Consider the following 27,326-nt stretch of genomic DNA (forward strand, 5'->3'; position numbering starts at 1 on the left):
TCGGCCGCCGTCGGCCCGCTGCCGTTGCCATGGCGGCGGCGGGCGGGCGGTGCTGAGGTGCGCGGGAAGGCCCGGCCCGGCCCCGCCATGGCGGACGAGCTGTACCTGGAGAACATCGACGAGTTCGTCACCGACCAGAACCGCGTCGTGAGTTCCGGCGGCGGGGGCAGTCAGGGGATTCCTTCTCTGTCCCCCTTTCCTTCTCTTTCCCCCTTCCTTTCTCCTCTCCCCGCTTTGCCATCTCTTCCCCCCCTTTTACTTCTCTTCCCCCCTTCTTCCTCCTTCCTCCTCTCTTCCTTCTCTCTCTTTCCTTCTTCTTCCTTCCTTCTTCCTCTTCCCCCTTTCCTTCTCTTCCCCTTCTTTCTCCTCTTTCCCACTTTTTTCTTCCTCTTTTCCCCCTTCTCTCTCCCCTTTCTTCCTTCTCCTTTTCCCTTCCTTCCTCCTCCTTTCCCCCTCTTCCTCCTTCCCTTCCTTCCTGCTCTCCCCCATTTCCTTCTTTCTCCTCTTACCCCCTTCCTTACCTGTTTTTAGGACAGTTCAGAAAACTGATAGGCTTGTGCATGGATGCATTCCTTCCAGAATTTATTTCAAAAATTATTTTGAAATAAATAAATAAAAAATTTTAAAATGGCGTTTTGCCTAGATACTGGTGCAGCAAAGTTGGTGCATTTTGTCTGACACGGGATTTAACCAATTGAGAGGTTGAGGTTTTCGTATTGAAGGGCTTTGTTGTGGTTTTTTTTTCTTTTTGCAGGTGACATATAAATGGCTGAGCTACACTCTGGGAGTCCATGTCAATCAGGCTAAACAGTAGGTGTTGCTACATCCCCCGAAGCCTTGTTAATTGCTTTTAATTCCGGTTTTAATTACTGTGGTGAGCATATTAAAATGATCTGTCTGGAAATATTAAAAAACCCTTCTCAGGCACAGTCAGTTGTGTTGTTCCACGAGCCTGGCTCTCCACCAGGGTTTGTGGGCGTAGGTAAATGTGGGAAGGGTGGGGAGATGGAGAACTAGAATGACTGTAACCTCTTGAATGGCCTATAAAGCAAAGAATGAGCTCTCAGGGATTCCAGAGCTGTTCCCACAATGCAAGGGAAAGTGGATTATAAGATTTGAAGGCTCCCTAAGAGTGCCAAGCCCCATAATACAAATGTTTTCTCTCCTTTTCTCTGGCTACCGCCCAGACCTAAAGAAGCATTTCCTGTGCTCTGTCCTGCCCAAACCACTGGAACATCAACTCAGGCATCTCATGGAATGGAAGAGATTGTTTGGTCTCTTTCCTCTGCATATGTGTGAGCAATTTAGGTGGTGTGTAAATCTGAGTGGGCATCAGACCTGACTGGAGAGTCCTGCTGGGAACAATTCTCGTCATAGACTAAATTAGAACTCCTTGCTGGGAAGAAGGTGGCCCTGGTGAAGCAGAGGCAACCTGGGAATGAAGAATTCCTGTGGCTTTTTTGTGCTTACAAGTCTCTCCTAGAAGCTGGCAAATGCCTGATGAAACAAGGGAATTATTCTAGGGATGGTGCTGGATGTGACAGTGTGGTCTTTGCAGTCTGTCTCTGTAGTGGTAATGATCTTCCAGTGTTTTTCCCAGGCAGTGTCCCTATGGAGTGTCTCTGCCCAGGTACATGGGACAGTCATCACAGATCAGTGCTGTGAGTGGGAGCTGAAATCTTGAGGCTCAGCTCAATCCTCCCTCATCACACTCTTCCCTGCTGTTCCTGATCACTCCATCCATGGATGTAACTGGGATTGTACATACACACATGGCCATGTGATATGGACAAAAAAGTCACCAGTTCCTCAGTCAGGGGTTTCAGAAATGCCTTTCTGGAGGGGGAGATTTTGGGACAAGCTGCCTAGAGGATATGAGACCATCTGCAACCAGCTACTAAATGCTTTCTATAGTTGTTGGACTGAGATTCTCTGAAGTGGCGGAGGAGGAAGGTGTCTCAGGAAGATTAATTTAATCCTGGGTAAAATAACTGTGCTTGTTAATAAATGTGAAAAGTTTCCACGTCAGAGTGGCTTTACTCTTTTTTTTTTTTTAATGTAACCTGCATGGAAGTGGTGGCTACAGGCTCTTTCCTTTCTGGGTGATTAACAGTGGTTTCTTTGTGCAGGATGCTGTATGATTATGTGGAGAGGAAACGGAAGGAGAACTCAGGAGCTCAGCTTCATGTCACCTACTTAGTAGCAGGAAACCTCCTTCAGAATGGACACGTGGTGAGTGTTTCACTTCTCTAAGGTGTCTGTGAGCTCTTTGTTCTTTTGTCTCTTCCACCTTGTTTTGTGATCTTTGGGTCAAAAGCTGAACTTTCTCTTTTTTCCAGTAAGACACTTCCAGACAGGTCTTCTGGACAGGTACAAAATAAGGCACAGTGTCTGTCCCAGTGTGCAGATGATGTGGAGGAAGAATCAGTTGGCCATGGCTTGGGAATACAGTGCTGAATAATGCATCAGGGTTCTTAATTAATTAACTCAAATCCTGTTACCAGTCATCTCTCTCATCACTCTTATTGGGCAGAAAAGATAATAAAACCTTCTGGAAGGACCCTTCTGAGATCAAGTCATCCATTTCCTGGCATCTGCTGTGGGGTGGAAGTGTAGAGAGCTTGGAACTCATTTAGAAGGGAATAATAACAAACAGAACAACAAATGAATAGCTGAAGTTATCTTGTTAATTAAAGCATCTTTTTAATCCTGGTAAAGAAGAAAGAGAAACATAAATGTATTAACAGTATTTGATAGTTTAAAAATTATTAAGAAAGAAATTCCTGCTTAATGTATTTATTTTTTTCCATATTGCTCCTTGTGAGATTTTTCAGGAATGTCATCCAAAACTCGAGACAGGTACCCCAGAAGTTTTTAAAAGAAGTTGAGGAAATTAGGTGCCTGTTTCCCTTTGCTCACAGAAGAGTTTAAGAGCCAAACACAAAATGCCTTTGACATCCCACTAAGTGTTTTTAAATACACAAGTATCTACTACAGTATGATCCACAGTCTTCTTTTAGGAATAGTAAATCTCAGGATTTCTATTTGTAAATTGGAAAAAAACTCAACAAACCTTTTTTTGTTCTCCTAAATAATAAACTGGTTCACATGCACAAAATATTGCCTTTAAATGTCCAAATCTGCCTGAAATGGAAGGTAATTATTTATTGCATTAATTCTGTATGATGGAATATATTTATTTAAAGCTGCACACGTAATGTGACATTTATAGCCTGAGTTTAACAGTTTTTCCCTGATTTCTTTTGGAAATAACAAGTCTCTTGCCTCACTAGAACTGGCCTGCAAGTTGTCAACCTGTACTATTATATTTAAATTTGCCAAAATGTATTTAAAACAAACAAGTGACTTCTGACATAGCAACAAATAATTACTTTTAACTCTTGTCTTAGCAGCTTGTGTATTTGTTAAACAAGTTCATAGGATCACAGGATGGTTTGGGTTGTGAGGGACCTTAAAGATGATCTAATTCCAACCCCGTGCCTTGGGCAGGGAATCTTCCACTAGATCCATAAACATATAAAGGTCATTTCCCCCCTCCTTGTTTTTAAATCTCTTATTTTCGAATGCTGCAATGTCAGTGCCTGTTAAGAAGGGTGAGCTGCAGGTGCAGGAAGGTGTTGGGGGCAGAGGTGAAGCAATGCCAGGATTAGGAATAATCCACAGCAAGAGTTCAAAGTTCCTCAGTCTGAGTCAATTTTGGGTAGGAAAGGGCTGTGGAAGCTCCAGGTGCATCCCTGAGCCTGCTGGTATCCCTGCACTACTGCCTGCTGGCAGTAGGTGTAGCTGGAATGCTGTGGATTCAGCTGCAGGATTCCTGAAGGGAGAGAGGGATGCAATTCCTTCACAAATAATTCCCATTAAACGCTACACACCCTTTTCTTGCTGTTTTTTATTTGCCACAGTGAGGGGCCGACACTCCCCATCTTTACTTACTATTTTGCTGGCTAATTGAAGTAACTTCTTATTACTGATTTAAAAAAGAAACATAAATTTATTAACAGTATTTTGTATTTAAAGTGCTTTGTCTTATTAAGCAAAGGAATTGCTGCTTAGTGGATTTATTTTTTTCTAATTACTTCTTGTCAGATTTTCAGTAGTGTCATCTAAAACTTCAGGCAGGTCTTCCTGCCTGATTTCCAACTCTAGTGAACCAAGAGACTTGTTATTTCCAAAAGAAATCAGGGAAAAACCTGTTAAACTCGGGCTGTCAATGTGACACTACTTGTGCAGCTTTAAATAAATATATTCCATCACACAGAACCAGTACAATAAATAATTACCTTCCATTTCAGGCAGATTTGGACATTTGAAGGCAATATTTTGTGCATGTGAAGCAATTTATTATTTAGGAGAACAAAAAAGAAAAGGTTTGTTGGTGTTGCTTTCCAGTCTACAAATAAAAGCCAGGGCACTCTGAGATTCACCATTCCTAGAAGAAGACTGTGGTAATTTTTTATTGCATTAGTTCTATCTAACGGGATACGTTAATTTAAAGCTGCACAGGTTGATATCATGTTGATAGCTTGACTTCAAGCAGGTTTGTGGTATCTGTTAAACACAGTTAATGGTGGTTGGGTTTTCCCCAGTCTGGATCCTCTCTGTATTATTAACCATAGTCTGGTAAATGTCCTGGAGCAGGTATAGACCTTGAAGACTGTCCATTTCAGAAACATTCCTTCCTGGCTTTTTAATTAAATTTAGGTTATGTATTTAGGTTATGTTAGATATAAATTTAATAAAATTAATGCTTAATTTTTCATGTTGTTTGGCTTCTCTGGTGCCATGTCTGGGCTACCAGTTGCTGGATTGAAGTGTCGTGGCAATCCAAATATCCAGGTGGGATGTGGGCTGGTAAGGCAGGTTTCTAGCTGTTCTTAATTTGCTTTTCTTCTACTGCATAGTTGTTTAGGCTTGGTTTCATCTGTGTCTCATCTCCCAGTGTCATGAATGGAGTACAAAGCCTTTCTTAGGGATCTGGTGATCTGTAAAACTGAAAAGTGGGATGACAGAGCTTTAAAAACTAGCGGCTGATGAGTTTTTAAAGGCAGTGTTCTTTGCAGCTATGAAGCCGCACAAATAATCGTTAGACTTTCTTATAACTGAAAATATTAGTCTGGCACACAGCAGATCTTTTGAAATTTTAAGATTACCATGTGTTTATTTTTTCCAGTGCCACAAGGTTGCAGTAGTGAGGGAGGATAAACTGGAAGGTAAGAAAATCGTGACAATTACGTGGATTTTAATTTCTTTCTTTGCAAGAACAGCAGAACGAGCAAAGCTCAGAACTTGCCATCTGCACATCAGTGCCCAGCCAGGCTCTTGGGGTCAGGTGTGTACTTTTTGTACCAGCTTTTTCTCAGAACTTGGCGCATCTGAGCCAACAGCTGAGGACCTTCAGGCTTATGATTTGGTCTTGCAATTTTTTTTTTTATTAGATGCTGAACATTTTGTCAGTGATTCTTTTCCCCTGTCCTTAAAGACAACAATACCCAAGTAGTGTCTCAGAACAATCATGAGTCTTCAGGCCCCCAAGAATGCTAATTCTGGTTATTGGTTCAGTGCAATTGCAGTCTTTGCCCCAAGTCCTGTGGTTGTTAGAATGTTCTCATGGGACATTTACCTCACTTTTGTATTTACTTTCACAATAAAAGTTGAAAAAACGCCAGCATTGTAACACTGTTCCATGTCCTGTCAGTTGTCTCACCATCTTTCCAGGTCTGGTCCTGCTGATGAAACTTTACCCATAGCAATTGAAACACAACTTCAGGCCCTTCATTGCTTTCAGATGACATTTTTGTCATTTGAGGATACACTGTGGCATTTGTGACCCTAAATATCCATGCTAATGATCTCACCTTGTTTGAAAGATGAGTTATTTTCCTTCTGGAAATCTGAAGTGGATTTCTAGCTAAAGCTGAAGGGTAGGAGATCGTCAAACAGTGCAACTACTACCTGTCATGTTTGTTGTGTTATGTGTGCTCTGTAACACCCTCTTTTGCTGTGGAGGAAAGGGTTGCTCATGGTTTTTTTTATTGGAAGGCAGGCCAAAGGTATGACTTGTATTTGGAAAAGACTGGGATTTTTGAAGGAGCTGCACAGTCCAGGACCAGCCCCAAGAAATGATTACTGTGTGTATTTTTACAGTGCCTCGAACCTCAGCCTCAGACCAGGACTGTGTGGAAAGAACAATATATGCAGTGAACAAAGAATTCCTAAAAAACAGCCCTCGTCTCAAGGGGCTTACAGTCTAAGTAGCATAAAAGAAATAAAATTTTGATTCCAGCACTCTACTAGGGATGACACTGTGACACTGCACTAAGGGCACAATGCCAGCAGAGCTGTGACCATGTACATTCCTCCTTAGCTTTAGGTACTCACACAGATATTCTGGATCTCAAACCATGGATGTTTTGAAGGTAAACACAGAGATCACTCTTAATTCAGTTGTGCAAGAACCAAGAGTGCATAGTGGAAAATGTGACAGGCTTGTGGAGTCTATTGCCTTGAATTCTTGATTAGTGAGTGTTGAGAGGAGGTGCAGTTAGACCTTTTTATATTCAGAGGATCTGTCAGTCTTGCTCCATCCTATGTACTAATAGAGGACTTTTTTTCTCTCTTTTCCCCCCAGCAATGAAGTCTAAGCTGTCCACAATTGCGAGTGTGCATGTGTACAGCATTCAGAAGGCCTTGCTCAAGGACAGCTCCCCACTCTACAACACTGACTATGACATTGTCAAAACAAACCTCCACAACTGCAGCAAGTAAGTCCCATCTTGCTTTTTTCTTTTTAAACCCTGTGATTCTGGACTGGTGTTGCTCTTCAGTCAGGGCTTACCAGATAGATCTAGACTTTTAGAAAACTAGAAAAAGATATCCTCCAAATCATGCCAGACCAGCACCAAACAGCACATCATGTGACTGTTTTGTAAACTGAGCTATTTCCAGGTTACACTTGGTTCACTTGCTGGTTACTGTTCCAGTACCTTTCTCCTCTGATGGCTAGAAACTTCTTTCTCATTTCCAGGTCACACTTAATCATGACTATTTTAATCCAGTTCTCAGTCACTCAGGAAAAGTAAATTGAAACAGACTTAGAAAACCATGAGTGATGTGCTCAGCAGACATGAGTTTGCTTTCTCTTTTGTGAGACTGTGTTTTCATCCACCTCTCCGAAGATATCTTACAGGAACTCATTCCCCAGGAGTTGGGCTTTGATCCTTGTGGGTCCCTTCCAGCCCAGAATATTCTGTGGTCTCTGAGAGTCTGATGCTTAGGAGGAGCACACAAAACAGCCCAGGCAGCACAAGTGTCCTTCGTGGCTGAACTGGAGAAGAACTGGGAGGGACTGCAGTCTCCAGGAGTCACTGTCTCCCCTCCTGAGCAGTGCCTGGCAGCTGTGACTTTTCTTTTATATCTTGTTCCCCACCATGACAGCTTCAGCTTGAAGTCATGGGGATGTACAGTGCCGTGACCAATCTGGTTTAAAAGGGGGATGCCTGAATGCTGTGTCATAGGAAGAGTATAGAATTTGAAAGGACAAACGTAGCTGTCTGCAATGTGTTGACAAGAGAGTGGCTGAGAAAATATTGTCCTAGAAGCTGTTTGACACGAGAGGCAATGACCTGGAAGGTGCTGGAAACCCCCCTGTCAATGGAGCCACATGCCATAGATTTGGCTGCACTTGCCTTGTTCCACTCTGTTTATTCTCAGACACCCCAGTTTGGTGATATTTGTGCCTTGGAGGAGTCTGCCTTTGGGATTTGTACATCCAGAAGGTTTAGATAATTTAGATTCTGAAACAGCTCTCCAAAGCCTGGGTGTAAAGCCCTGTCTGACTTTGGAGTAGAATTTCCTAAGCAAACTTAAGAAAAATTCAGCTTCTTCATTTGTGACCTAGCTGAACTAAATTTGGCCTGACAATGTTCTGTCTCCCTTGTCAACTATGTGGATTGTCTTTGGCACTTGGGAAAAGATTCCTGCAGAACCTGCAAAATCCAGAGGTTTTTATGTGAGGTTTGTAGCAAACAGAGGCTCCCTGTGAGTCCAAATATCTCACAGCTCTAGGAGAAGGATCTTTATTCCCTTCTATGTTTCTATAGGACCTCCTTTGCTGTGGGGATATTGGAGGTAACTAGATGTACTAATTGATATCAATAACTGAATTTAGTGCCTGTTGCCATCATCAGCTGGAAGCAGCTCCTTGTTGGCAAAGCATAGTTCAAGCATTGCTTATATTTTCAGTGATTTTCTAGTGAATTTTGAGGCAAGCCCATAAGCTGTAGTCGCATAGCAGCATCAAGACAAGCTGATTTGGAATATAGGAAGTTTAGCTGAGCTCTGCTGCACAGTCAATATTATTGACAATATTATTTGTAACCTAGAAGGTTGGTGACAATATTATTTGTAATCTGGAGGATTGATGGTGTTTAGATTTGGAGCACAAGCTGTCCTGAGAACCGTATTAACCATGTTAAAAGTAAAAAGGAGAGCAGGAAAATTTTCCTTCAATGTCTCTTTTCGTTCCTTTAAAGGTTTGAACGTCAAGAGGTTGCTGCTGCAGCCTGGGAATGCCGTAGAGATGGTGTTGTTTTGTTAATACATTGCAGACCCTGATCTGAGTGAAGTGGCCTGTGCACGTGAGCGGCCAGTGCTGAGGCACAGAAATGAACTGGTTTGTTACTTATGCAAATAGAAATCTGCTGTGTAATCCAGTGGGTTGGGAGGCGTGAGCCTGGGCTCTTTTGTGGCATTTCTGTGGGAAATCTGGAAAGCGTCGCCTGTGATTTGCACAGTGGGGAGCAGAGTTCAGTTATTTTTGGGAACTGCTATTCCTGACTGTCAGTGAGTTGTGCTGTAACTGCAGGCATGTCATTTGGTTCTTGTATCTCCATATCCCCAAACAATCAAGTATTATAAGCTGAGTTGCACCTCTGTCTACCAGGGATTACATGGAAATGACTTTATATAGTTAAGTCAGAATATCTTCTGTGCTTCATTCCATTTCAGTTGTGTTTTACTTACCTGGGAAGTTGCAACTGTTGTGGCCTCTGTCAGAGCATCTGAAGGCTGTGAATGTTTCAGATCCTCACACAGCCATACAACTTATGCCACAAACTCTGACCCATTTAGGAATAAAATGCAGCCTGCTCTCTCTCCACCCTGGGTATGGAGAAGGCTCTTTTCCCCCCAGGAAAGCTGAACAACTTGTTTAGCATGGGAATGCTCTGCCTCTTGCTGACGGGTCCAGCTGATCTTTTCATCAGAGGTCTCTTGTTCTGTGCAAGCCTTTCTTTCTTGTCCCATACACAGATTAAACTGCTCTTTTTTTCCATAACAGGAAAATGCAGGACCGGAGAAACAGGGGAAAAAACGAGCTGAAAACTCAGGAGTTGAAAAGGCTAATTGAATTTTTCCCTCCATCACCCAGGTTCAGTGCCATCCACTGTGACGCCGCAGTCCCCAGGATGCCGCCTGACATTCCCAGAGCACAGACGTCCCTGCAGGGCAGTTCCCAGAGGGAAAATGACACGGGTGCTCCCAGTGCTCCTGCAGTCAATGGCCACGGGCCGCTGGCTGCCAAACACCCCTCGCAGCAGCACAAAGGGATCATGGGAATGTTTGCAGCCAAAGCGGCTTCCAAACCCCAGGACACAAATAAGGAGACCAAAGCAGAGGCCCCAGGTGTAAGTTACCTCAGACCCCCCTGGGTTAATGGCTTTAATGAACTGCTTTTACACCACCTCAGTAACCTCAACCACCTAGTGCTGCTCCTCCTGCTAAACTCACATCCCACTGGGAATGCTCAGTGACCCTCTGAAAGTGTTTAACTATGTGCAGTCATCTTGGGCAAAAATACCTCGTGCCACACTCTTGATCTCTCCACAAAAGTGTCTTTGCAATAATTTTGACATTCCCCCTTGAGCCGAGTCTCCGGTGAGTATAAACCAGCATAGCTGCCTTATGGAGACAATTATTCCGTTGTCTCCAGCTATCCCAATATATACACCAGTTGAGGATCTTGCTCTCCCCATTGTGCTTAAAAGGATTTGTTTTGAGCAATAAGTGAAATGTGAGAAGCTCAGGTCTTAAAAGTATCAAGGTGTTTAAACTTAGGCTGTGAGGGAAGTCTCAGAACTTGACCTGTGCAAGACTAAATTGTTTATCTTCTCCACTGCTGTTTTTCCAGGATAGGATTACGTTTTAATTTTAATTAGTAGAATTGTTTTTAAAGCTATTTGGCCAGAAAAATGAGTGTTTAAATGGTAACGTTCCCTGTGTATGGTTTGGCTTTTTTATAACAGCTGAGTACATTTTGGTTCCTTTTTCTGATATTATAGTGAATTTAGAACTGGTGAAATGTGCGTGTTTTGGGAACTTTAGGGTTTGGTTGCCTTTTATTTGCATGGGAATTAATGGGGTTAGGAGGCCACGCTTCCTGGGTCTGTGTGTGTGTGTGATTTTTTACTTGGATGGTGGCTGTACTGGTGGAAGAGAGCAGTGATATTCCTCTGCAAACAACCTAAGTGCCAGAGGAGCTGGATAAAACCTTCCTGGTGTGGTCAATCCATGTTCTTTCCTCTGTTGCTGTGAATTGAGGCACTGATAGTTTGCAAAAAGAACAGTTCTTTCCTGGGAACTGACCCAAGTCCCAAGCATTTATTTCAGCAACACCATCAGATGGGAATGTGCCCCAAGCTAGATTTGAAGGCCTGGCTAAGGAGTCCTTAGTAACTTACTCTCACCCCTTTGATGCCTGTAGTATCTACTAAGTATCTTCAAATTCTCCTAAATGCTAAAGGCGGGGGTGAACAAATCATACCTATTTATTTTGCTTGTCCAGAAGCAGTTCTGTGCATTTGAGGGCTGTGAACAATTCCTGTGGTTACTCCTCTGTTTGCTCCTAGGTCTCCACAGCTAGCAGCAAACCACCAACAAAAAACAACATCATCAACAACTTCTTTGGGAAAGCTGCTATGAGTAAGTGCTTTTCTGTTTTCAGAGGTGGTCAGGGAACAGCCTGGTGTAGTTAAAAAAAAAAAAAACCCAAACAAACCCAAACCTGAGGGTTCTGGGAAATCTCTTTATCTCTTTTTTTTTTTTAATATATATATACATTATTTAATCTGGGTAGCAATTAAAAAATATTCAGTGGAATCAAGTGTTTTGTTATAGAGCTGTAATGGGAGGCATATAGAAAAGAGCAGAACTCTTCCTTCCAATCCCTACTCTGCCAGACTCATTGGATTTTTTTTATATTCCCTCTATCACAATACTCTTCCACACTGTTTTGCTCTTTTGGCCTTAGAGGGGTTAATGTTTTGGCATGCAACTCTTAAGGCAAAAATTAAGACTTTTCAGTAGAGTTTTTCAGACAAAAAGCTTGCTGGAGGGAGATCAATTAAAATGACATATTTGTGCAGACTAACCCAGGAAGGATTTTTTAGTGCAGAAGAAATCTGATTTAACGTGAGTACTCCTGGCTGGAAGATCAGCTATTGGGGAGGTATTTGCCAAAACCTGTTTTGCAGGGCATGTTAATAGTGCTTGCTTTTCATCACACAGTGCTGAGGAGTCCATAGTTAGTTTTTTAATTTTTTTCCAAAAAACTAAAGGACTAACAACTGGAGAGTAAAAATGAAGGGTGACCTTCCCCTTTGAGCTGAGCTTTGGACTAGGTGGCCTCTGGAGGTCCCTTCTGAATTATCCAATTCTAAAGAAAATATGCTGAAGCTTTTAAATAGATGTTGGAAAAGGACTGTAGGACCTTCTTCAAAGATTCCCTTACAACAGTGAGTACAGGAGGCTTCAAAGAAGAATTTTGGAAGAAAGTAAACAACAAAGTTCACTTTCTAAAAGGCATCTGACAGAGTTTGCAGGTGACAGCTCCAGCACTGAGCACACAAGGCACAGCCCTGTTGGGAATCTTTGAGTCCCTGTTTTGGTGAGCCTGAGGGAGTTGAGGACACTCAGCCTGAGGACAGTCACCACAATTAACCAGAGTAAATTCTGAAGGTCTGAGAAGAGCCCTAGACCAAAGTTCATATGTTGAAAACCCAATCAGTTGGAATGGCATGGTAAAAGTAACCCACTGAGGATGGGGAATTCTTGTTGCATGAATTTCCACAATTTCCAGAGGGTTTCCCTTCTCTGCTGAGTCCTGTCCTGGAGCACATCAAGGAAAGATTGAGGTGGGAACAGAGAGGGAGCAAACCGAACTGAACTGGAAATGATTATGTGCATAGAAGAGAGAGGGGGATTCCAGGAGGAAGATTTATTCCCTACATGTGCGTCTCTCCTGGCTTCAAAAATTCCACCATTGCCAGAAAGTCCTGAGTTACCGGTGATAGGGGTCCTTGGGCTTTCTGCTGTTGATCATAGACAAGAGCTGTCATTCAAGTGCTGGTGTAGGAGATGTTTGCCCTTGCTCCAGGAAGCAGCAGGTGTTTTCCAAGCACTGCCAGAAAGGCTTTGACATGGAGTCATGACCCTCCCAGCGGCCTCTGACCCTGCTGATGATCCAGTTGATCTCACTGCTCAATATTTTCTCTTTTCTTGGGCATCTCATGCTTGGGATAACACAGGTTTCTATCTCACCTGCTCCTCTCTTGTGGGGGGTGTGGAAACCTGCTGGATGAAGCTCACAGACTGTATTTAGGTGGTTATATTGATAAATATATTATTTTGTTGTCTGCTCCCACCTGCTGTCTCTTCTCTGGTACTAAGTGAAGCCTTTTGAAGCAGAATTGTCCTTGTATGTGGTGCTGTGTAGGCAAAAGAGGCTGATTCCAACCTCTCTGCCAAGAGGATCTTTAAGGTCCCTTCCAACCCAAACCGTTCTGAGATTGTTGATCATGTTGGTATTGGGATGGGACAACAAGCTGCTGTACTACTGAAAATACTAATCATGGGTTGTAATGTTATGCAAGGAGACTGCACACACCTCTTGTTCTCTTCATCAGTCCTAATTCTCCTGTTTCTGGCCATGTTTGTGCTTAACTATAAGTCAAATTCAGAAGGGATAAACTGAGTCTGAAAACAGATGTAGTGTTGTGTCAAAGGGGTATCTAGAAGAGGGGCTCCCAATCCTTCTGCAGTGCCTTGGCACCTGGGGACTATAAGGGCTTCTGCCACTGCTTCCCAACCCTCTTCCACAGAGTTTTCACTGATGCAGTACCAGTGGCTTAGCATCAGGAACAGCAGAACCATGAGAAATCAGGTGGAAATTTAATCATACCCTTTTTTTTCCACGTATGACACAGCTTGGCCAATCTAGATCCCTAATCTAAATCAGGGATTGCTAAATCCCCAATGCAATCTAGATCCCTAAGTACAACATCTGGAGTGTTTTCTGTATTCTTGATGTACAGAGCCAGCCAGCTCCTCTCTAAGTTTCATTCATACTGAATGCTCAGTGTTTGTTCTTTTTGAATGGTTTATTCACAGATAAACTCAAGGTCAACCCTGTGCCTGAGCAGCCAAAGGAGGAGAAAGAAGTAGTCAAGCCTTCAGTTGCTGTAGCAGAACCAGAGTCATCCCCTAATCCTGTAGTAGAGAAACCTGGAAAGAGAACAGAGTCTGCTAGAATTCAACAAAAGGACAGAAAAAGGTAGGTCGTGCCTTTGAGGGTCCCTGTCACTTGTGAACCTGCTTGTTGGTGGTCTGCGTGGAGCTGTCTGGTCAACTCCTGTTTCCAGCTACTAAATTGCATTAAACCTGGCTAAAATTATCTCTCCGAGAACTCCTTCCTGGTGTTTCTTTTCCTTTGGTGCTGTAGGTGCCTCAGGGCCATTACATATGGGAAGGTTGTCTTCAGTGGAAGGGGGTGGCTTTCCTTGAGACAACCTCACACTGTGAGCAGACTTAGGATAGACCTGAGGACTGGCAGGAGCACCTGTCCTGCAGGGAAGGTGATATATTCCCAAGCTTATATGTACACAGCTTCCAGCACACAAAGTTCTGCTTGTTGGTTCCCATAGCTAGTGCACTGCTGCTTTCAGTGCCCCTGGTTTACTTTGGGCTGAGGCTCCAGGTAAATTTTAAGTTCAGCCTTTTGTGTGTAATCCAACCCAAACTGACGGAGACAAGGAATCACTAAGTCTGATGGCTCTCTGGTGGCCTATGAGTAATTAATTGGTGGTCTCAATCCATTTCTTACTAAATAGGTAAGCACACCACCCAGCCCACCATCACACAGAGCACTAACTGCTTGTCTTATTGATAGTCTTGTGCAAAAAGCCAAGGGCCTGGAGGTGTTGGCAGCGTGGGTTTGGGAAAGCCACTGGGGCTGTCCCAGCTCTTTGAGGATACGTGGGCCTGTAGCCTCCAGGCTTGTTGGTCTGACGTGTCTCGCCAACATTAAAAAGAAAGAAGCTATTTTATTTTTCCAGTAGTCTTTAAAAATGGCTCCAGGATTCTGAGACACTACCTCATAGTCAGTCAGTGGCAAGCAGTCTGTCAAAAGAGCTTCTGAGTGATGCTTTTGGGGACATCAGGAGCCTGAGCTAAAGAGACAAGATCAGAAATAGGCTGTTGCCGTGGCCAAGAGAGGTGAGGTACTGGGCTGAACTGCAGAGGGGCTAAATAAACCTTCCTTGTTTTGGAGAGCTGGATATGGGTTAGGATGAGAGGCTTGGAAATGCTGGTGCACCTATTCGTGATTGTGTAGGGGAGCGTATAGTTCACTTCATGTTTTTAGGAGGTACAGAGGTATTTGAGTTCCTTCCATAAGGAATGTGCTTATCCAAACACACATGATGCTTTTATGCACACATAAGAGATAACAGGTGTTCCTTCCCTTTTTTTCCCTTTTTTGTGGCAGTAAAATGAAGCATGTGGACAGGTCGGATAACGAGGAGGAAAGAGATCCCGAGAACGCAAAGAGAAAGAGGAGGCGAATCAAACAACTTCAGTCTGACAGCAGTGATGAGGAAGGTAAAAAGATCTGTAAACAAACCAGTCATGTAGGTCAGGGGCCTGATTTCCACAACACGACTATCCAAGACTGCTGGTCAACGATTGAGGGAATAGTTTAGAGGACTAAAGACCGTGGAAATGGCTTTAGGTTGAGCTCTCTGTTTCTCTTTGTGCTGTGCAAGCACTTGGCCATAGAGTTGAGATGCCTCAGTCTTTGTTTTAGCTTAGCTCAGACCTGGCTGTCTCCTCCCCAAGTGTGCTATCAGTCACATGGACGTGTGAGAAAGAGGTTCCCAAATCTCTTGTGAAAGATACGACGCCTTCCAAAATCACAGGACTGGTCATAACCGGTTTATTTGGTGAGTAAACACTCACAAAGTGACCTCCCCCTCCTCCCAGGGTCACTTTTAGTATCTTTATTCTGTCTGTTTATAGAAATGGTTTGGAAGACAGTGTTGGAAGCAAGACTTCCAAAAAAAACCCCAAAAACCAGATAATAGGGAAACTGGAGGCAAAGCAGTTGAGCTGTATGTGATGCGACTTGGCGTCTCCTCAGTGGCTGTTGGCTTTGACAGGAGTTGGGTGCCCAGAACATCTCAAAATTTGGGCTTACAGTAAGGAACAGCAGGGCTGGATTCCAAGGAATGTGGATAATTGAGGCGTCAAATGCCGTTCAATACAGATAACTGGAAAATAAGTGGGGATTGAACTCTGGAGTATGTGCGAGATGGAACTGGCATCCAACAAGCTGATCAGGGAAAGAATTTGGGGATCATTATGGGTGAAAAATTGAAACCACCAGTTTGGTGTAGAGCTCCAGTAAAAGAAAGTGAAACAGCAAATGAGTTGTATTGGTGGGGAGGGAGAGTCCATCAGGAGAACTGGTGCTGTTTCCTCGTTTAGTGTGGCTACCACATTGGAAACAACTGGGAAATCAGGAGAATCTGCAATACAAGTGAGAGAGGAGGCTTCTGTTGGATATCTCTGCAGTCTCCATGCCACCTTTAGGCCTGTTTTTGTCTCTTCTACCCAGCATAATTTCAAGTGAACTTTGTCATCACCTCTCCTTAGACTATTCCACAGGATGATAAATCTCTCAGGAAGTTATTCTTCATGATCAGCCTTAATTTCATCAAATTCCTGTCTGGAGCTTCTTGTTTGGCTGTAAAACAATGCATACATGTCCACACTCTGGTATTTATTTCTTTAAAGGTTTGCCATTCCATTTCCTCATCACTCACCTACTGTGTTGTTTAGCTCTGAAGAGGGAACATTGAGATCAGCCTGTCCATGCTGGGCTGGAATCTCTCAGTGAGAGAGAGTGAGTGGGAGCAGGCAGGATTCTGGAATATTAGAGCTCTCTGATGTCCTGTAGAATACCTGTCGGACCATAACATGTGCTGAACAGTTAATGCTTTTGTATGTGTGGCCTCATTTATTCCATGAGTTTTGTTTATTCTCTCTGTGACCAGTGACAGGACCTGAAGGAATGGCTGGAGCTGTGTCAGGAGAGGGTTAGGTTGAATATCAGGAAAAGGTTCTTCTCCCAGAGGCTAATCAGGCACTGGAGAAGTTTTTTTTGTCACTGCTGTTGCTCCTCCTCTTTATTTCTTTCTGTTGTGCATTAGAATTGTAAATGTATGCAAATTACAAAACGTATACAAATTTGGATATCCCTCAGATTGCCCCTTTCAAAAGGGAAAGTGAGAACTGATAGAGCTCAGCCCTTTGGTCCTGCTGCTTGCCCTTCTAAATCCAACTGGATGAAAGAAGGTAGATTGGAATTCTTTGGAATATTCATGATGAATCCAAACTGGTAATATTACATTCAGTATTCAAGTAGAAGAATGTGAGTTGGATGAAACAAATCATTTAAAAAATAATAATATACATACACATAATTGCAGTCTTCCAGGACCTGAAAGGGGCCTGCAAGAAAGATGGAGAGAGACTTTAAAGGGTCCTGGAGTGACAGGACCCTTTAAAGTCTCTCTCCATCTTCAAACAGCCAGAGTGCAGGGTTAGATGGAATACTGGGAAGAAATTCTTCCCTGTGAGGGTGTTGAGGCCCTCGCACAGGTTGCCTAGAGAAGCTGTGGCTGCCCCATCCCTGGAAGTGTCCAAGACCAGGTTGGATGGGGCTTGGAGCAACATGGTCTAGTGGAAGGTGTCCCTGTCCATGGCAGGGGGTGGAATGAGATGAGCTTTATGATCCCTTCCAACTCAAACCAGCCTGTCTGTCTGTGATTGATTCTATGAAAACCACAGCCCCTGTTTTCAGGCAGACTTAGGAAGGTTTTGTGGGTTTGAGGCTCAGCCCATACAGCTGATGCAAAGCACTGTATGGGCACTTTTATGTCAGGCAAGTCTTTTGCGTTGTTCTGTATTAATCTGCTCTTGGTGTACTGAAAGGAGCCCAAAATAAGCTCTTCTTACACCAGCGTCAGCACATTGTAGCAAATACAGAGAGGGCATAAGGCACAATCCTCTCCATTTAAATGATTTTTCATTAAAAAGTTATATTGGTACGAGGGTTCCTTAGTCAGTGTAGGTTGTTTTGCTTCCAGTGCCAGAATAAACTCCACAAATGTGCCCACAGAGGACAGGAGGTTTTGGCAGCTTCAGCCGTATGAACACAGGCAGCTTTCGCAGTGTTGACAAGTGTTTTACAGCCACTTTGGAGGGTGATTTCAGTGGCACTGTAACCTGCAAACTCTGTGGGTTTCAGAGCCACAGCAGAAGCACTAAAGCTTCTCACAGTTTTTCCAGGCAGGGTCAGAGCAAACCAAACAAAGCCAGGATTTACATCTTTGGTACATCCAGTTGCCCAACTTGTATCCATTTCATGCAGCTGTTCCTGTTGAGTAAACTGTGGGCAGCAGCGAGAGGTTGACTCAGGAGTTATCACATGTCAGAGGGCTGTGTTGGCTAGAGGAGGATAATAAAGTAACAAAGAGCTTGATAATAGTACTAAACACTGACGTGGGGAGAAGGTACCTTCTGCTGGCCAAAAGCTGGGGGAACATTTTTCAAGGAGGCTGGAAAAAAACCCAAAGAAGCCCAAATTTCCCCCAGGTGGAAATTTCTCCCCATAGTGGAGCGGGCACACTGAAAATACCTTTAGCAGCCTCTGCTGGAGGCTGGTTTTCAGCCCTTCTTAGCCTGTCCTCCCTTAAAAATGCATTTCAAATGACCATGGCCAGGCTGGGCAGTGCATGAAGCAGGTTTGGTGCTCAGCAGTTGCCGTGAGACTGTGATAAATAAAATATTGAGAGTTTTGAGCTCCCCGCAGCTCCTTGGCCGCCCCAGCACTTACACCTCAGAGCAGAGCTGTTGTTTGGCTTTATCTTTGCCAGCCCCAGCCCTCTGGAGTAAGGTGAAACCCCGAGTCATGTTATCCCACTCCATTTGCGTTTCCGTGCCTCGCTTACTGAAGTAGTTGGGAGGCTGAGTCCTTGTTTGAAGAATGTAATTTGTTATTCAGCCTTGGCAGCCAACCACTGTTTCACTTGAGCCCTTCTTAACCCTTGAAGGTCAGTTGGCCGCGTGCCTGGCAGGGCCATAACTCTTCACACTGACCTAATCTTCTGGGACAGCTACAGATCCCGAATCCGTGTCAGGCCAGCGGGATGGAGGCGGTGCCACAGCCAGCAGGGCTGGGAGCAGGAGCCAAGCAGGCTCTGTCCTCCCAGCCAGCCACATCCTTGTTGGGATGAAGCAATAGGTCAGATGAGGAGTTTCTTCCCCCACATTCCCAGCTCTGCCACACATTGGGAGCTTACGTGACGCTGTTTCTCACTTGGATCTCTTGGAGCTCTTCAAGCCCCACGGAAGGGTTACCCAGCCTTGCTCATTTGCCTTTTGCTCCATACACACTTGTGAAGGTGTCCTTGAATGGTTCAGTTAGTCTTGGCATTGAGTGGATTTCAGTGTCCCTGTCCTTGTACCCAGAGGAGAGCAAGGAGATGGCACAACAAGAGAATGGGCTTCGTTTTTTGTACTGTTTTGGGGGTTTGTCATTTTGGGTCTTTTTTTTTTTTTTTTTTTTTCCCCAAATAAAAGCTTGAGATGTCCCTTAACAATCTTTTAGGATGGGTAGTAGTATGTTGCTCTTAATTCTTGGATCGTTTGGGATGTGTAGCACCACCAGTGAAGCAACAACTGTTTTACCACACCCTGACTCTCTTGACTTCTAAACAATTACAGTCACTCTTTTAATGTGCAAGTGAAATGTATGGCTTAAACAAGCCAGTTTCTGTGCCTGTTTTTAAAGCTTCATTTAGTGGAACTGATTGTTTTGCCTGGGCAAAAAAATCCCAAATGCACTTCTCCTATCCTATCCCACCCTCTCCTATCCTATCCTATCTTTGGGAACTGCAGCATGTCGCACCTTAGCACAGGGTAAGCCTTCTCTGACTGCTTCCAGTGATGTGTCCTGATTTGAATTCAACAAATCCGAGTGAGAGATTATAAACCTCGGTCTAAACACAGGTTGAAAGAGTTAAATGGAATTGTTTGAGACAAAAGAGGAGCCAAAGGGGGCCATTAGACTCGTGTGCTATCAAGGTGTTCTTCTTAGCAGATGTCCCACCACCTCCCACACCTGAGGAAGAGAAAGCTTCATCTCCACCGCCTGTACCTGCTCTGAAAACTGAACTGGAGCCTGCAACCATGGAGGTAAGAGCAAATTAGAGTGATTAACTTACAGAAATTAAACCAGATAGTCTTGGTATTCAACCTTTTATCGCAAGGGAGCTGCTACATGAGGGAGATTGGCAAGAATTTAAACTCTGAGTTTAGAAAATAGGTGTAGCTTTACTGAAAGAGGGGAAATTTGTTAGATAGATGGAAAAATTCTTCCCTGTGAGGGTGGTGAGGCCCTGGCACAGGTTGCCCAGAGAAGCTGTGGCTGCCCCATCCCTGGAAGTGTCCAAGGCCAGGTTGGATGGGGCTTGGAGCAACATGGTCTAGTGGAAGGTGTCCCTCTCCATGGCAGGGAGTGGAACTGGATGATGCTTGAGGTCCCTTCCAACCCAAATCATTCCAGGATTCTATGAAATCTCAGCAGTTTGTCCTGGACACCTTGTCCTTTCCTCATTCTTTGGAGGTGTGATGGGACATCCCTTCTCACATAACCAAACACATTTCCAAACGTCTCGTGTCTCGGAGGAGGAACGCTCTCCCTGTGCTGGCACCAGGAGAGCTTGCTGTCTCATTGAGGTTGTATTTTGACTAAGATATCCTGGGAAAGGGAAAACTTAGTTACCAAATCATGCTCATCTTCATTAGAGAGACCAATTTCCCACCTGGAGCTGACACTTTTATGACCTATGTACGTGATGGGGCTTTAACTCCTGGTTTCTCACAATGGTGCCATGCCCTTCAGGTGTCAGCTGGAGGGAGGAAGAGGAAGCGGAAGCGTGTGCTGAAATCCAAGATGTTTATTGATGAAGAAGAAGGCTGCATGGGTAAGGCTGGCTGAGCCCTACCGCTCAGTGGAGCTCACTTTATTGATGACTTTTACAGGTTCATGAAGTCACTTTGTTATTCCACATGGAACTTGTGCTCCCAGACTGAGGGAACTGCCCTTCTGGTGAAGGCCTGGGTAGGGAGTCAGGGAGCTGGAACTGAATCCTTACCTCTTTTTGATTATCCATAGATTTTCTTTCAGTTCTTTTCCCTTTCCTCTTGCCAGCATGAGCACCACCTTCATGTACTCTGCTCTCCAAAGCTGCAAGCTTTTCAAGGTGGTGCAGAATGAGGTTTAGGGTTTGGGATAAATTCTGGCTGAGATAAGTTTGGGTTTGCTGGTTTTTTTTTTCCTTTGGGGATGAATCCAGAGCTGTGCAACAGAACTTGATTATATATTAAAGAAACTTTCAGTACCCCAGATAAACAAGGAATAAGTTGGGCGTTAAATACTTCAGAGGGTTTATGTTTCTGATGAAGGTGGAGAGAAGAGAGGGAAGAGAGTCCCTACAGAAGTCCAGGGAGCCACAGGCTTTGAATTCCAGCCTGACTGGACATTGCTTCCCCCTGTGACCTGGAGAAAGTTGCTGTACTTTTTTCCTCTGTGTTCTGACATTGAAGTAGAGCTGCAAGAGTTCAGAATAATGTTAGTTTGGGTCTTGTTGTTTGTTTTTTTAAAAGGTTTTATATATTTAAGAGTGTGGAATGTATGTTTCATAATGCTGTTGTCAATGCAGTTGTGTAGGATGCTTAACATTCTCCAGCCTTGATGATCAGAGGGGATGTCAAGGGAGCTCAGCCAGTTCTGGGACATGATGTGGTGCTGTTGTCCAGGTCTGTTGTGGTGCCTGAGCATGGACAGACACGGGCATTCCTGGCCCAGCTCTGGAGCTGCCTGGCCCCGAGTCAGCCTGTGTCTGTTTGCACCTGTCTGCAGAGCTGGATCTTATGTTTCCTATTAACTTGGTGTGTGTCTCCTTTAAAGAAATGTAAAGCTCTAGCACTCAGCAACTGGCTGCACTAGGGACTGAAATCCCAAGGTCTGGATTTCTGTCCAAGAATTGGACTTGCACAAAGTTACTGACAGTTTTGGCTCCTGGCATGAGGGAGTGTTTTGGTTTCCCATCCCAGATAGAACCATTAAAACACTTGGAAGGAAAATGGAACAAAACAGCATTAGCTGGGGAGCTGAGTTGAACAAGCTCTGCGTCCAGAGCAGAGGAATGACTGTTCCGGGTTCAGCTTCCAGCAAATAGTGCTCTTCTCCCTCTGTTCAGCCTTTCCCAGTAGAGCACTCCTGGAATATTACCTTTCTTTTTTTGCTCTTCACCCCCACGGGGTTTCATAGTCCCTTGGGAAATCTAGAGTTTAGGTTTTATAGTTCACATCCACTACCGTTTGATGAAAAGGGAAATGCAAGCCCCTGTTGTGCCCCTGGGAGACAGATCCTCTGGGATGGACAGGGGGTTGGAGCTGGGATACTGAGGAACTAGGGAGGAGATGCTGCTTTCCCTGTTAAAAACCCTCCAAGCCTGTAGTGCAGAACTTGCTCTCTGGTTATTGCCCAGTTTCTCCCCTCTCTTCCCTCCCCCACCCTTTCCATGCACAAGCCTAATAATTCAAAGGCTAAATAACTCACAAATTTCCCAGAGTAATGTAGATTGTTGTTATTCTTTGACATATAGGGGCACTTTTTTTTTTTATTTTAAACCAGGACTAGGTTTTAAGAGACTTTAAATCCTAACATTAGAATGAGGCTGTACTTTATATTTCCCCACAATTTTGAGTGATGGTTTTCACAATAGCTGCAATAGCAAGGAATTGGTGTCAAAAAGCAAAACTAATTTAGGGATTAGCCCTGAGGGAAATTGTGCAATTAAAGTGTGTGTGGAGTTAAGCACAAGACATGTTCCCATGTATCAACAGGGATTTCATGGATTGAGTTTCTGCTCTTAGTCTATAATAAAGGGGAATTACCAAGGTTTAAACTAGAGCACTTCTACCTTGCTCTTTCTGGAGCTTGAAAGGACACGTGTGGGCTTGAGTACTGGAATATAGACATGTGCATTGGAGAGATACTTGTTTGACAGCATTTTAGAGCTCATGTTGTTTGAGTTACTGTGATTTTTGGGGAGTCTGGCTGGGAGTGGGGCATCAATTACTATATCTGTGTGCTGCAAATACAGACCTTTTAAGTTCAGCTGAGATTGCAGTCAAAGAAAGTTGATCTAAACTGTTATCTTGCTATTGGAGGGGATTAAATGCACACTTTGGGAGTTTCCCAGTGATTCCTCACAGTGGTGGATAACACAATAAGTTTTTAAAGCTCACCCAGTGGCCAGTGGTTTGTGAAAGCTGCTCCCTGAAAAGCCTGTTACCTCTGAAGGGAGGTTACTTGCTTTCCAGTCCCTGTTTGAGGTTCTCCCAGTGCTGCCGAGCAGGATTTCATAGCATTCCTCTTCCCAGTCTCTGGTTACGTAGAAAACATTCTTAAATTTGATGCATTAATACAAGTGAAAGCCCATTTCCCAGAAGAAGGGAAGTTAAGACATTTATTTAAAAGAATACAGTTGCTAAAGAAAAATAGCTTTAGTAGAAGAATCCCAGAACACTGCTGGGAAAGCTGATATAACAACACTTACCAGTATCTGACAGTGGCTTTCATCAGGGGAGCTGCCTCCAGTTTAATTTCCGTGAGCCTGGTTTTATATCCCTGGGCTTTCCATCACCGAACTGCTGACAGCAGTGAGCTGGCAATCCCCTTCAGGCATATCCCTGATTTCAGCCACGGCTTTGGTTTTATTTCTTCCAAAAGGATTTCTTTATATCTGCCACGTTTGGCCACCTCTGTGGAAAGAAGCTGCCCCGAAGGTTTTTTGCTCTGTCTCTCATGAGTTGGGTGAAAACTGCTTGGTCTTCCCTGACTATCTGATGTGCTGGTGAGGGGAAGCTGGGGCTGTCTCTAGGTTGTCTTGTCTGGATTTCTGGACAATCTCATTGTTTTGGCCCCTGTGGAAAATCAGACCAAGTCAGAATGGTGGGTTTTAACCAAAAAATAGATGTTTCATCATCTACTGCTAAACTGATTCATTCAGATTCATCACTTTCTGATTGCTGTTTGTCAACCTCTGCAAGATGAATTCAAATCACAGGATCACTGAGGGTTGGAAAAGCCCTCTAAGATCACTATGTCCGTTTCCCCAGCACAGCCAAGGCCACCACTAACCCATGTCCCCAAGTGTCACATTCACATGGCTGTTAAATCCCTCCAGGGATGGGGACTCCACCACTGTCCTGAGCAGCCTGTACCAGGACTGGAAAACCTTTTCCATGTCCCTAATATCCAACCTAAACCTCCCCTGGCACAACCTGAGGCCATTTCCTACTGCTTAACCTTGAGCAATGGACTTAATTCCTGTGTCTGACACTAGCTCCTTGAACCCAAAATATTCCTTTGCAGAAATGCCATGGGAAGGCTGTGGTAGGGAGGTCTCTACTCCTTGGTACGCAGCCTTAACCATCATCATCATCATCTGCTCTTCTGTTCCTCCCACCAGTGACTGAGAAGGTATATGAGAGTGAATCCTGCACAGACAGCGAGGAGGAGTTCCCCAAGCCCAAGCCGCCAGCTGCACACAAACAGCCTGTGCTGCCCATGAAGAAAGAACCGAAGGAAGAAAGGAAGACCCTGAAGAAAGGAGCAGCTCCTGCCAACAGAGCCAACAAACAGGTCTCCATCATGGGCTTTTTCCACAAGAAATGAACTGGATCTTTCTCCTGGTCCTCTTGGCAGCTTGGGAGTGTAGCTCCCTGTGTTTGTGCATCTCTCTGCAAGCAGCTGCTGCTGCTGGGGGAGGAGGACAACGTGCAACCCTGGGTTACATAAGGGATCCTGCTTACTGTGTAAGGAAGCCCTCTGGACTAGATTTTGTATTAGAGAAAAGTTTTTTTATTTGTTACTGCAATAACTTCAATCATCTTCACTAAGCAGTGTGGGAACTGCCAGCCAGGAGCAACATCTAGAGGAACTCTTGGAAGACTGTTAATCTGTTCACATGAAATTATATTTTTTTATCTGGCCTTTCACCTGTTTGTTGCTAAGTTAGGAGATGAGCTGTGGCATTTTTCTCCTCTCTTTTTACACCCTCAGCTCTCCAGATTGTTCTGAACGTTCACGTTGGGTAGAAGCCGTAACGTAGCAGGTCTTCAGACACAGGCACAAATATTGAACATCTGCTTCAGCTTTAACTGAATCAAATGAATTTAATTTCTCCCCTAAGACTGGTAAATAGTTTTTGCCCTGCCTTTCATAACCTTTTTTTTGGACAAAAAAGTGCATATAAACCCCTCTTACTCTTTTCTTCCTTGAATGTATCCCCTGTAAGCTGCTCAGATGCCTAATTATAGACCAGGACACTGTTGGTGCTCTGGCTTGACAAAAAGAGCTTTGAGACTTCCCACCCAATTGGCTGCAGAGGAATTGGAGGAAGGCTTTGCTGTTGTTGGGAAAGCAACTGGATCTTTAACCTTGAAGGCTGATGAGTGAGAGGGGAGAGTGATTAGAGGGCACTGCTGGTAACGCCAGGCAGGCACCTGCTGCATTTTGGGGTTGGTAGGTTTTGGGTTGTCTGAAGTAGTTTTTACAGGCATAACCCAGACAAGAGAAGAGTTTTCTGGGACACCTCATTATCTGCCTGCTGAAAGCAGTGTGTCACAGTACATGGTCCTGAGGAACCTGGTTATGGAGAGGAGTAAATCACCACGGGCCTGTAAATCAGAAAGGAGCTGTTGTTTTGGGTGCCTCCTGCTTTTCTGGTGCTTCACTTGATAGACAGATGTAAAAAACCAGATTTTCCTGAGGGATTGATGCTGAGCATTTCTGAAGCTTGGGCCAGTGAGTGCTTCCAAACCAATGTCCAACCAGTGGTTGGTTGAGTGGTGTGAGCCTGACATATGTATGGATATGGATGTACACGCTGGTTTATAAAGGGTTTGTGGTTGGCAGAGAGATATAATCTGGAGACTGTGACCATGGAACAAATGCCACCCAGCTGAAAATGTCCAGACCTGTGGCCAGTAAAAGGGCCAACTGAGTGTGTTTACAGTCATTCTGACCTGGAGATCGGGTTGGGGACTCGGAAAATCCCAACACACACTGGTTGTGACCAGTTGGCTGGATTGATGTCGCCCAAGGCAGTTTGTACCCCCAAGAGGTGGGAGAGGATCCCCTGCAAACCAGTGGCATCGCTGGGTTTGTGCCCCTGCGGTGTCCCAGGGAAAGAAAAAACAAAAAGTTAACTATTAGAAGAAAAACCCACCCTGCTGTAGTGTTTTTGTTTATCTTGATAGAGTAGGGGGTGTATTTTCAAAGGTAACAAAAAGTAAAAAATCCCATTAAACACAGATATTTTTTTCTATTGTCTGTATTCATTAAATGATTTGTCACGTCCTGGATTCCAAGGGTCAGCCTGGTATTTGACTGCATGGAAATCAAAGATGTTTCCCTGGTGAAGTGTATAAAGAGTTCTTCCATCAAAACTGGAAGCTTTGAACTGATCATTGTAGGGCATCTGAAACCTCAAAATAGCAGGATTTGTATTGAATTTGGACCCCTAGAGTCCTATTCCTGTGGCAGATGTTGACAGGACATGGTGTCCCGGTGCTCTTGGTCCTCATCTCTGCCGTGGTCTCCCTGGAGCTCCCTGCTCCACCCCTATATTCCCTCTATAACCAGATCAACGTCACACGCCACTTCCTCAGGAAAATGACTTAATGTCTGAAGGAGCAGGACCTGGGCAAACTTCAGACTTCCAAAAATTATGATCTAATACTCCCCACTCCCGCACTCCATGGTCTGCCAGCCCCAGGGGGGCCTCAGGTCCCTGGATGCCCCCTCAGCCGAGGCTGAAAGTGTCCCCAGACACTGCCTGGGAGCAAGAAATTGGAACTGGTTAGAGGGAGAAGGCTCCTTTTTGGGTGGATGTCATCCATTTGTCACCTGGGGGCTGGCAGGGAGTGAAATGTCCAGGAGTCAGGCTCTGGCTCTTGGAGCAGGGAGCACATCTCCTACCTTGGGATGTGGTATTGGAGGGGCTCAGGGTCCAAAACCTCCTCCTGGAGATGCAGAGGTCTTTGTGTATGTGTGATTTATAGCTGGAGATCCATGTCCAAGGGGGATCTCTTCTCCTCTTCCCCCTGGATCTGCCTTCCCACCACATTTACACCCTTGGAAGAGCCTCAGAAGAGGCTGTGGGAGAGGGTATTTGTTCATGTATTAAATAAAGCGTGGTTTATAGTGTTTCTTCGCTCCCTGAAAACCTTTTTTTTCAGGCAAAGGAAATTTCATCCTTGTTTTCCAGGTGGGCTAAGAAGTTGCACCTTCCTCTGGGCTAAAACTGTTGATGCACCAGGTTCCAGGCGGACAAGGTACCTGAGAACCAGCAGCCCCTGGGAAGGGGCTGGAAACACTGCTCCAAGGGATGAAAAATCCCCATCTCATGTTCAGGAGATAGCAGAGCTGATTTACAACCCTCCTCCCCGCACAGCACCCTGCTCGGAAAACGCTCTCCAGCTCTTCCCGCTCAGGGGGGTAGATGAAAGGAAAACAGGAGGGATGCGGGGAAGTGCTGCTAATCCAGGATAACTGAGCTGGGCAGGAGGGTGTCCCGACAGCCTGCTGGGAATTGTTTGCCCTCCCAACAGACAATGCCAGCTAAGATACGGGAGCAGGGAACAGCAGGGCCTTATAAGGAAGCAAAACTGCTCAGTGAGTCCCAACTCTGGCAGAGGGGAGAGCCGTCCAGGGCCAGGGCTGTGTGTCAGTGCTGTGGATCATGGAATCACAGGATCAGGTAGATTGGGAAGGGCCTCTGAGATCATCAGGTCCAGTCTGTGACTGATCCCCACCTTATCAACCAGACCAG

At 44.6% G+C, this 27,326-nt stretch overlaps 1 protein-coding gene across 4 annotated transcripts; it reads left to right on the forward strand.

Annotated features, from left to right (window-relative positions):
* POLD3 (DNA polymerase delta 3, accessory subunit) lies at window positions 1-25,818 on the forward strand. 4 transcript variants are annotated; one of them, XM_027648737.1, is made up of 13 exons: window positions 1-147; window positions 755-810; window positions 2,130-2,232; window positions 5,192-5,231; window positions 6,650-6,782; window positions 9,449-9,704; window positions 10,926-10,998; window positions 13,465-13,627; window positions 14,840-14,952; window positions 15,189-15,293; window positions 19,514-19,611; window positions 20,321-20,402; window positions 23,961-25,818. In XM_027648737.1, the coding sequence occupies exons 1-13, from the start codon at window positions 88-90 to the stop codon at window positions 24,164-24,166; spliced, it is 1,488 nt and encodes a 495-aa protein (XP_027504538.1). In that variant the 5' UTR covers window positions 1-87; the 3' UTR covers window positions 24,167-25,818. The 4 variants fall into 4 exon arrangements, with proteins under 4 accessions (XP_027504538.1, XP_027504539.1, XP_027504540.1 ...); XM_027648738.1 differs by having other exon boundaries at window positions 19,517-19,611; XM_027648739.1 differs by lacking the exon at window positions 15,189-15,293 and having other exon boundaries at window positions 3-147.
* The last annotated feature ends 1,508 nt before the right edge of the window (window positions 25,819-27,326 follow it).

This window comes from Corapipo altera, unplaced genomic scaffold, assembly GCF_003945725.1.
Source record: "Corapipo altera isolate COAL_440 unplaced genomic scaffold, ASM394572v1 58, whole genome shotgun sequence".
Classification (NCBI taxonomy): domain Eukaryota; kingdom Metazoa; phylum Chordata; class Aves; order Passeriformes; family Pipridae; genus Corapipo; species Corapipo altera.

Coding starts and splice junctions, on each gene's coding strand:
- POLD3 (XM_027648737.1), top strand. CDS start 88: ATGGCGGACGAGCTGTACCTGGAGAACATCGACGAGTTCGTCACCGAC. Junction 2,233..5,191: donor TCCTTCAGAATGGACACGTG/GTGAGTGTTTCA, acceptor TATTTTTTCCAG/TGCCACAAGGTTGCAGTAGT. Junction 20,403..23,960: donor TGAAGAAGAAGGCTGCATGG/GTAAGGCTGGCT, acceptor TCCTCCCACCAG/TGACTGAGAAGGTATATGAG.